The sequence below is a fragment of the Idiotropiscis lumnitzeri genome, chromosome 16 (assembly GCF_059441095.1).
Source record: "Idiotropiscis lumnitzeri isolate Australia: NSW breed Sydney's pygmy pipehorse chromosome 16, RoL_Ilum_1.0, whole genome shotgun sequence".
NCBI classification, from domain to species: Eukaryota; Metazoa; Chordata; class Actinopteri; order Syngnathiformes; family Syngnathidae; genus Idiotropiscis; species Idiotropiscis lumnitzeri.
Genome location: NC_142406.1, coordinates 9,716,981 through 9,727,419, shown reverse-complemented (window position 1 = coordinate 9,727,419; position 10,439 = coordinate 9,716,981). Strand labels below are relative to the sequence as shown.

Genomic DNA, 10,439 nt, shown 5'->3' with positions numbered 1-10,439 from the left:
CTGAACTCTCACACACACACCCACACGAGACCACCCTTAGCTTGCAGAACAGCATCGTGATGTGTTTTTATATATCCTATTCAGTATTATTTTCCATTGCACTCTCTTATTTATCTAATTTATATATTTGTCTGTATTATTGTTGTATTGCACTGGAGAGGGGAGCTCTCTAATCTCGTTGCACACTGAGTACAATGACAATAAAGGGATTTCTAATCTAATCTAATTTGATAAGAGGGGCAAACGTTATTTTGTTTTTTATGGGTTCCAGCTTCCTGTTTGTCTTAATAAAATAAAATAAATTGTCAACTGGTGGGACTTGTGCTGGTCAAATTTATATTGTGTCTATTCAATAGGCTACGGCTCTTTTTGCAGATACTCGTCAGTCAAGTCAATCAACATTAGCAACATCCCCTGATCTGAGCCTCACCGGGAGGGCAAAGAAAAACATGAAAAAAATAGAGAAAAGCAAACATCCGCAGTAATTATCTAAATTGTAAATTAAGAGCCGTTGCACTTAAGGCAATTTGGCAAACGCGCTTTCGTTTCCGTTTTAGTTGAGCTTTCTCAGTTACTGTTCACGTTACTTACGATCTCCAGTACACTGGGTGGCGATATGCACCGATGAGATGAAGCCCGCCAACTTGCGCTAAAAACGTCGAAGAAGAAAAAAAACATACACATCCGTGGCATCGTTGACTATCACCTGTGTTCTCAGTGAGTAATTTAAACAAATTCTGAACTGTCTGTTTGCCGTTTATATGCTATTATTTGTATATCCACAAATTAGGAGAATAATTAGTACACTGAAGCCGTCTGTTGTGTTACTCGCTATGGGAGCTCGCTAGCTAATGTATAAAAAAAATGGCTAGCTAGCTAGCACAGCATGCCCAAAAGTGGCACTCGGCTGTCAATCAAGGAAAGCGTTTGACTTGAATGTTGTTTTGTATGTTTTCCCCACCAAAGTTTATGTCTATAATGGAAGCGTTATGACTTCCCATATGGTGATAGATTTGTCTCAAATTATTCAAATGCATCCGTGAGTTTCACGTGTTCTTCAGATCCACAAATATACTTGTGACTTCCACTTACACTCCATGACACTCACTAATCTTCAATGAGCACATTTAGAAATTTCCATTTTAAAAACTATACGAAACCACCTAACTTTAATAATAATGACTTGAATCTTTAAATAAAAACATTATTTTATTTGATCTACAAAGAAGTGATACTCACTTCTTTTTTTCCATACCTGAGCAGATTGAGGCGTCGTCTTGCTCAAAGGTGCTGCCGACAGATGTGGGACATGCGGAAGGGACGGTCAGATGCATTTGGACACGTGTGAGTATTGAGCAGTGTCATGTGCGATGTCATATTGCACCACAAGGTGGCTGTGAGCATGCCGACCTCTGCACTGAGCTTCAACTTCTGCTTAATGTACTGCACATCATGAACCTCATATATTCCAGATGTGTGTGTGATGATGATGATGATGTGCAGTACCTGGCACTTAGTTTTTGTTCCAGTGAGAGATGTTAATGTGCTCACATCCCCTATAATCTACTAAGTGTGTGCGTGTCATTAGCAGTTAGTGACATCACTCATGAGTTTGTCAGCAGCTCTAATTTGCATTGCCACACCCACTTTAACCCATCACAGCCATTTATCCACATTGCTCCACCCACTTTCAGAGCCATCAGCAAATCATGAAGCATTATTCTATATCTTTGCTCCTGTAACACTTCAAATTTCCCCATTGTGGGACTAATAAAGGACATCTTTATCTTTATCTTTATCTTTATCCAGGCTTGCCCACGCCTATTTTCCAGTAATTTTCCCTCCAAAAATTATGGGGAAAAAATGCTAGCTGAAAATGTTGGGATTTTTAAAAAAAAAATTATTTAATGTGTGTTTTTTTCTTTTCTTTATGTGACATGTTTAACAATTGAGAGTTAAGTGTTCTTTGTAATCAAGCTCTATTTCTTTTGCAGAGTAGACAAACAAACAAAAAAGTTACAAGTTGGATGACAGTCTGCTCATTGCTGCATGATGAAGTGGTCGACCAGCGAGAAGAATGTAAGAAATTCTGTGAGTCAAATGTTAAGTCAATTAATTGTGCAGGAAAAAAAAAGGTTTTAGGTTTGAAAACCTCCCAGAAATGAAAATGTTCCTTCTCTTACCAGCAGAGGGCGCATCTTCAGGCAGATGTTTTTGGAGTCAAGTTTCACCTCATAGCACTCCACTGGGTCCATCTGCGTGACAATGAACATACAAGTAGACACCGGTTCCTTACTCACCAAAAATTCTGTTACATTTTACTGCACGCTTCTGCAGGAACTCCTCATTGATGCAGTCATCTGGAACACCGTGGCTCGCTTCATGTGATGCAACACTCAAGTTGGGTGGAGGATGGTGACAAGCAGGATGACATCTAAATACAGTCTCCTCATCGCTGCATGGTAAAGTCATAAGTTGGCCAACAAGGAGCGAACTGGCCAGAGTGTGGACCTAAGAGACATGTGAGGCAATGGTTAACTCAGTGCTTGAACGTAGCATTTCACCTATAATGACAAAAAACATGGACACCCCCTTTTTTTTTTTTTTTTAACTTTACTGGCGAAGAGACTTCTCCAGAATGGACAAACATGCAACACAAACTATGGAAGCTGCTTTTTTAGTATGATTATTTGCATGTCTCAATATTGAAAATGTAGGCAGCTTTGAGGACCTTCCACTTTTGGATAATTTGTCTCTTTGCTGCACTGCATTCAAAGTCAAAGAAAAGGCAGGTGAGTGCCTTTTAAACACACCCAGTTTTTCTGTAGCTTGTGCATCCTGTAAGCATGTTGAACATGACGCCATGTTCCGATCAGGTCAGGTTCTTTTGCGCCACCTGGTGGACAAGAGCAGGACTGTACCTATACTGTACCTTGTGCAGGAGTCTTAAATCCTGTTCTGATGGACTCTGTCTCTCTCTCCCTGCTGCTGTTGAGTGTCGTGACTGCAGTCTCAGTGCAGCTTGAGTAAAACTGCAAAAGTAAAAAAAAGAATAAGAAAAAAAATCATTTTGTTCCACAGCTGTCTGTGAATCTATCATGACTGCAGAAAAAGGACGGGGGGGGATTCAGTGGTGGACAGCGCCGGAAAGTCACATAAAGTCTCCTTCAGTCTCATCCGGAATCTTGGCTGGTGCGTCTACCTTCAGTTATTGATAAGTGCAACCCTGCAGGAAGGTTGAGTCGCTGGAGGGAGGGTGGGGGGGCTCTTCGTCTCGATTGATGGGAGGTTATGAGGCTGAAAAACCTGTAACTAAAAAAAACATGGTCAAATCACTTATAACAATTAATGGTTTTGGTGGGAATAATCGTCCTCCCAAGGCTGCATTTTCACCCACATTTATTTTTTATTGATTTATTTTTTTTACACCATAACGTAATTTGCGTAGCGAACAAGTGTGGTCGGGTCATCCCGGAAGTAACGCCGTTTGGTCGAAATGCAGCCTTCAGAGGACGCAGCCTGTTAATTTTGACAGTGCCACAGACGGAAACGCTAAAGCGAAAAAATGTTTTTAGGAAATGAGACGATCACTCCTCGAAGTCATTCCGTTGGAAATGTCGCCTAAAAATGATGTCATTTACGCGTATCGTAAATGGACCGTCTGCGTGTCTAATTTTTAACTGTCACCACAAACGTCCATTCTATGTTTTGTTTAAGTGGGATAAAACTAAACTCAAATGTTCACACTCTTGATATTCACAAATTTTGCTGACCCAAAGACAAGCGCGACTGTTGGCGCGTGAACAACTTCCGGGTCATATTCAATGTTCTGATGAGCGTATTATTATTGCAATTAAGAGACATGAGACGAGCCCACTAGAACGTCCGAAGCACCCCCCCCCCCCCACACACACACACGCACACTTTAATTTGTGCACGAATCGGAAATTAAAAACAAAAAAGAGTCGTTACGAGTTGCCTTCAAATTTGAGACCGACTATCACTGACGCGGATTGGCTGCTCGCTCAATGCTCTAGATATAACGCCGTATTTCCTATTGTCCTGATCTGAGCAGCAGGCTCCTCCCACACAATAGGGACAAGTTACTTTTCCCGGAATTATGCGTGAAAGGCTCATTACTCTCCACAATGTACGTGGATTGCCTAACAGACAAAAAGTTGCGTTAAAAATAAAATATTTGGATTTGTGAGTGAATCTACGACGTTCCTTTTAACGACAAAGACAATCTGAAATTAATATTCCACTTTTCTCTACTTGGTAAGACGATTATACTTGTTTGATTACGGATATTAGCTAAGTATATAATGCACGTTTTACAAGCGTCCTGGATTAGTGTACAATGGAATTTTAACACTGTTCTTAAATATAAACATTTCCTCCACGTTATAGAATAGATCACACATTGCTGGACTCTTTGGCCTCCATGAGCTTTAACAATCACAGGAAACAGTGCTTAAAGTTACATTTTAACAACTCACAGCAGCTTTGACTGTCTTTCCTGGCAAAACGTCTTTTAGATGTTCCAGGTAATGTTCATGTTTAATAATGCATACATTGATTACCGTCTGCAGCACGTTGCAATGAAAAAGTTGTCAACCTGCAAAAATCGGTAATTCTCAATTTGGACTACATTTTAGACACAGCTCTTAAGTTCTCTTTTAGGTAATGCAGAATAGCTAAAGTCGTGGCTGCTCATCTGCTCTTTGTCTCACAGATGTGCTCAGACATGAGCGACATGCTGAAGACTCAAGAAGATCGGGTCATTGCACTGAAAGATTGGGAACTACGATGGGATGAAAACAGAATTGGCTTTCATAAACCACATGTGCACGAGTAAGACGACACAATCAACTTTATCGTTTGCAGGAATGAATCTGACGATCATTACATTTTTTTTTTATTTGCATCTCATAATTTAAATTGCATTATGATTTATGCATTATTTTTCATTGTTTTTGTTCCTTTTTTTTGCAGGTTGCTAGAAAGTAAAATCGAGAAAGTTTTGGCTGGGCGAACGGGAGTTCGCTTCTTCTTTCCTCTTTGCGGGAAAGCTGTGGATATGAAGTGGTAAATTAAAAAAAAAAAAATCTGACGCCAATATCGTATTATCAAACCAAAGTATGAAGTCATGAGTTACCTCACAACTGTTTATGAGTTCACTATCTTTTTTTTTTTTTTTCTATTTTTCGATGTATCCCAGGCTAGCAGACATGGGGCATTCGGTGGTCGGCGTGGAGATAGCGGAAAAAGCCATTCAGCAGTTCTTTGTAGAGAACAACTTGACATACAGCGAGGAGCCCGTCCCTGCGTTACCTGGAGCAAAGGTCTTCAGGGTAAGTTACGTGCACAGTGCACAGCCTCGTGGACAAAGGAGAACATTTCCATACTCACACTTTATTCCACAGTGCTCGGAGAAAAACATCTCCTTGTATAACTGCAATCTGTACAGCATATCCAGGTGTGTAAGGTGTTGTGTGTGTGATATTTACAATTTATTGATTTTTTTTAAGTTTTCGCCCTCTCCTGTTTGTCACAGTTCAATTGTAGGTGAGTTTGGCGCTATTTGGGACAGAGGATCTCTCGTGGCCATCAACCCAAGAGACAGAGAAAAGTAAGACCTCAAATCACACATGACAGGATTGACTACAAAATCTTTCACGTGGTAGATACAGTGTGACGAGTAATATTTTGCACTTGGTTCAACGTAAAAATGTGTTCGTAATGTCGAGTCATAAGTGTTGAAGTTATTCTGCGATATCTCCCAATTTCGCAGATATGCTTCGCTCATCAGTTCGTTGATGGCCAAGGACTGCAAATACCTTTTGTCCACATTGATGTATAATCCTGAATTTTACGAAGGTAACATTTGATATAGTGTTTAAAATTTGAATCCTTGTTTTTGATTCTGTCATTAAAAAAAAAAAAAATCAACCTAAATAGTAGAACAATTTGTTTATATGGATTAAAACTGAACAAACATCCCGAACAAACTTTCAGGCCCCCCATTTGTTGTGCCCGGCGAGCAAGTACACAGCCTGTTTGGTGAGTACGAATCAACTTTTTCTATTTTGCATCCAAGTCTAATGATTTTCTTTCTTTCTTTTTTTCCAGGAGAACACTGCGCGGTAGAGCAGCTCTTATCAGAGGATGTGACAGAAGAAAGACACCGATCTTGGGGCGTCGACTACCTCATTGAGCAACTGTACCTCATCACTCCAAAGATTAGTTAAAAGTGATCTTACGCTTGATGAATTAGCAATGATTAAAAAGATTTTGCATTGATCAATAAAATACATAATTGGTATTATATATTTTTTATGGAAATCAAATATTTTAGCAGGCAATGTGGCCTGTTATGAAATTAAAGGTTGATTTGAATAAAGTCTATCTCACCCATGTGTTGTGTGTAATGTTGAATTCTTCATTTTAAGATTTTTTTAAAATTTATTGTGATTGTATTTTCATACTCATCATGTATTTTGGGGCTCTAGAATTAAAATATGAATTACAAGCATCTCTCAGTATATTGCATAAGATATTTCAGAGTGTCCAAATCATTACTATGATTGGCTGGAGCTTCAATTAAGATTAGCATGGTAATAATAATAATAATATAAATAAAAATAATAATAATTACAGACATAGTAAGTAATTAGCAATTTAATCACATGACTAGGGCTGTGCTAAAATAATCGATTCACTCAACTATCAGGATTTTATAGGCTAAGATTCAATAATCAATGTCAAAGTTCAAAATGGATTTTCACGATTTTTTTTAAAACGCATAGGTGAAGCTACCACTTTCCTCCAGCAGATGGCAGCACAGAGTAAATTTGTTATGGCGAGTCAGCCGTCTTACGCATTCAGTAGATTCACACAAAATGTAATCGAAATCGGGAATTGAAAAATCGATAATCCAATCGACTCAGGGCTTGAGTGCAACGTTACTTCCCTACACCCAATACATTGATTGTGCATCGAAGTATTGGGAACTACTTTCAAGCTTATCTTTTAAGAATATTCATATTACAACACTTTAGAGCCGTCCGTGACATAAATATATGGTCCGGTCATGTGATTTTGTGTGAGTAAATTGTTTCAGAAATCTATTTGTGAAAAAGCTAACACAAAAACTAAGGCAAAAAAAAAAAAATACAGAATTATAGCAAATAAATAAATAAAACCACCCAAATGGAATACAATACAAAAAAAATGTTTCGCAAAGCTCACCCATCACAGGAAAAACAATCTCGACAGTTGCTGTTTGTTTATGATCGGGGAAATGCAGCTGAGGAGATTCAAGGTCGGCAATCTGTCACCTGTCAGATTTGAGATTTACCGTACCGGTCCTTTTTGAATGAAGTATTACGCTTGGCGCGCTCAGCAGCTCGAAGGAAACGATGCAGTCAACGAAACATTTACGATATTGTCGAGTCAGATGGAGTGCTCTCATACATGAGCTACCTGGTGGGTCTAATAAATTTGTTGCTAAATCAGGCATGTTGGCTTAACATGCTCATGCTGCTTTGACAGGCCCGCTCGAGTATTTAGGCTGGTGGGTGGACAGGGTGGGACGCACGCACGCACGCACGGCACTCTCTGACCAAGCTCAATAGCAGAAGGAGCTTTGCCTCGCTTCTAATTGGCTGCGTAATCTGGGACACCAGGAGTACTGTTAAGCCCTTTGAAAACGACAAGGACACAAAGCCCGGGCGGCTTTTACATCCATGATTAAGGAGGGGCTGGGGTCCGTGAATTTTTAATTACTTTCCTAAATTAAACTTGCTCTTGATTAAAATGAACATTCTAACTCTCTTCTTTTTATCATCTGATGGCCATGTTCCCTTTCTGTCACCGTTATCTGCAAGTCGCTAATAAATGGGCACTTGGCATCTGATTGGCTGGACACAAAGTTTTAATCCCGGGGGAATTAATATTCTTTTATATAAACAGATGTCATATAAAAAGGATTTTGTTGGACTGTGTTGGGCTGGTTCTTATCTCATATCAGCAAGAATTCCAATTACTAAAGTTGACTAAATCGTTCCAACTTTGATTACTTTTTGCACATTTTGAGGTCTGGCGAGCTTGAATGCTGCAGGGCAACAGGTGAATTTATTTGTGCTTTTTATGTGGAGGCACACTTTGGCTTGTTTCTTCTAAAACTCATTCACTGCCAGCCTAGGTAAACTGATTGTGCTTTTTGGCTTCTATAGCCGTCAATGGCAGTGAATGAAATAATTCAAACAAGTCGGATGGACGTGTTTGGAACCGCTCGTCTTAGTTCGCACTCTATCGTGTGTACATTGACAACAAGAAAGGACTGTAATTAGTGAAAATAACTAATCTGACAAAAGTAATAATAAATGGGAATATAATTTAACTCATTCAATACCATTGACGGATAAATACGTCAAAATCCATTTTTTTTTTACTAGGCTGGTCGTGAATATAAATAATTGTTTCCCAGGCCACTTTCTTATTTATCAAAACATTTCTGTTGGACTTTAATCAAAATAATGTCTCTACTTTTCATAAATGATTTCATTGAATATTGTGCGGTTTTCTTTCTTCAACAGAAAAGTACGAGCAAGCCTGCTTTATGTTATGCTGTTCCTTTTCAATCCATTCTTTCTCGATGTTTCAAGCACTTTGAAGTAAAGTTTAACCACATGTGATTTAAAAAAAAAATACCTTTGATTGAAGAATTATAAGCGGCTTACCCTGCAACTTGACCCCAAGCTATACGGAAGAAGACAGAAAGAAAGGATGGAAAGATACTTCAACTTCAGCATTCAGCCAGCATCTGTTCAAATGAAAAAAATAACCATCGCAGTAATGACTCAAATTCAAGAACACAATCGGTCAATTTTTCTTTTCAGTCCACTGCCACGCGATGAGAAAAGATTTCAAATATGTCTTTGACATTAAAGCACATCTTATCTTTGACTTGTTGGTCCTTGCTCTACGATGCTCTGAGTTTTTTTGTTTTTTTTGAGAAAGTATTTGATGAAAATGCAGTCTATATGCTTGGAATCACAAACTATGTAAATGTATTTCTATTTTCATTGTATAGTCAAGTCTGCATTTTATTCATTTATTGTTGCAAAAAATAATTTTCAAAATCGGCACTTTTGTAAAACCTGTGCGAACCTAAAATCTAAAAAAGAAAATCCTATGAGTGCGAAATACCTTTGAATAGTAATTAACTGATTAAAAAAAACACCTACCCTTTCTCAGATAAAAATTTTTTTTAAATAGTAATAAAGCACAAGTAAAAACACAGAAGCGCTCCGGACGTGGGTGACGCGCATCCCATAATGCCTTGCGCCAAATGTAAACAATACCATTTTGGTAAGGTAGAAAACGCTCCAAATTGTTTATACGGTGTCACAACAAGAAGAGGGAAAAAAGAGCGAGAATTCTCACCATTGTCCTCACGATAGTTGACGATAGTCCATTGGAACTTCTTCGCCTATCACTGCTCATCACGGCTTGCGTAAACAAGCGTGCGGACCTGTCAAGTGACGTCCGCAGCTTTATAACAACTGCAACTTCCTCTCCATCGGGATTGCCTGAAAATTCTCATCGTATATCGTACCGATGCAGCGATATGATTTAGCCACAAATAAATGACTGAATAATGTCGAGTTTAATGTCATTGAACAAGAAAAAGCAGTTTGTGTGCAGAATACCAAGTTATCTAAATGGTTATTGGACTTATTTACTACTTTTTCCCAAAATACTGCACTGTAATACATGATACTATGCTATTTCTTATCTTACCAGACTTATTTTTAATAAAAGTGAATCTGAATACTGCACTTTATGCTTATCTTTTTGGGGGCCCCTTATAGGTGTAGGTTTTGCATTCACCAGCAGGGGGAGACATTGCACAAATGTTTCGTCTCAATGCGACTGATTGTTGCGACGATACAATAAGGTCCTGTTTACATAAAAAAAAGCTGCAATGCAAATAGAGAGAAATCTACGATTACAACATTGCTTTGGAGAAAGCAAACTCGAATTTGTATATAGAAATTCATCAGTCTTTAATTCAAATGAATCAATATGCCCTCGTACTCTTTAGGCCTCCCAGACGACAACCATGATTAATTTGCAAACGGACGTGTAATGCAAACATTTTGTCAGTGCCGTAACTCTACTACTTTAGTCGTGGTCACATGCAAGTGTTTCCCATTTGTGCGCTCTAAGGAGAGAGAGGGGAGAGAGAGAGAGAGAGAGAGAGAGAGAGAGAGAGAGAGAGAGACAGAGAGAGAGAGCGAGAGAGAGAGAGCGAGAGAGAGAGACAGAGAGAGAGAGAGAGCGAGAGAGAGAGAGAGAGAGCGCGAGAGCGAGAGACAGGGAGCGAGAGAGAGAGGAAGAGAGAGAGAGAGAGAGAGAGAGAGAGAGAGAGA

General features: G+C 39.0%; 1 protein-coding gene and 1 long non-coding RNA gene across 5 annotated transcripts; one reads left to right on the top strand and one right to left on the bottom strand.

The window, feature by feature from the left end:
* Window positions 1-2,096: 2,096 nt before the first annotated feature.
* On the bottom strand, window positions 2,097-3,574 carry LOC148321296 (uncharacterized). Of its 2 annotated transcripts, XR_015847047.1 has the most exons (4): window positions 3,398-3,574; window positions 3,203-3,312; window positions 2,933-3,032; window positions 2,097-2,511 (listed from the first exon to the last, which is right to left on the bottom strand). It is a non-coding gene; the product is annotated as an uncharacterized LOC148321296 (long non-coding RNA). The 2 variants fall into 2 exon arrangements; XR_015847046.1 differs by having other exon boundaries at window positions 3,203-3,574.
* A 482-nt stretch (window positions 3,575-4,056) lies between these two features.
* On the top strand, window positions 4,057-6,419 carry LOC148321295 (putative thiopurine S-methyltransferase). 3 transcript variants are annotated; one of them, XM_088319163.1, is made up of 9 exons: window positions 4,064-4,278; window positions 4,736-4,854; window positions 4,996-5,088; window positions 5,222-5,354; window positions 5,427-5,479; window positions 5,558-5,632; window positions 5,795-5,880; window positions 6,019-6,063; window positions 6,133-6,419. In XM_088319163.1, exons 2-9 carry the CDS (start codon window positions 4,736-4,738, stop codon window positions 6,249-6,251), a joined length of 723 nt encoding a protein of 240 aa, XP_088175289.1. In that variant the 5' UTR covers window positions 4,064-4,278; the 3' UTR covers window positions 6,252-6,419. The 3 variants fall into 3 exon arrangements, with proteins under 3 accessions (XP_088175286.1, XP_088175289.1, XP_088175288.1); XM_088319160.1 differs by having other exon boundaries at window positions 4,057-4,278; window positions 5,222-5,479; XM_088319162.1 differs by lacking the exon at window positions 4,064-4,278 and adding an exon at window positions 4,300-4,630 and having other exon boundaries at window positions 5,222-5,479.
* The last annotated feature ends 4,020 nt before the right edge of the window (window positions 6,420-10,439 follow it).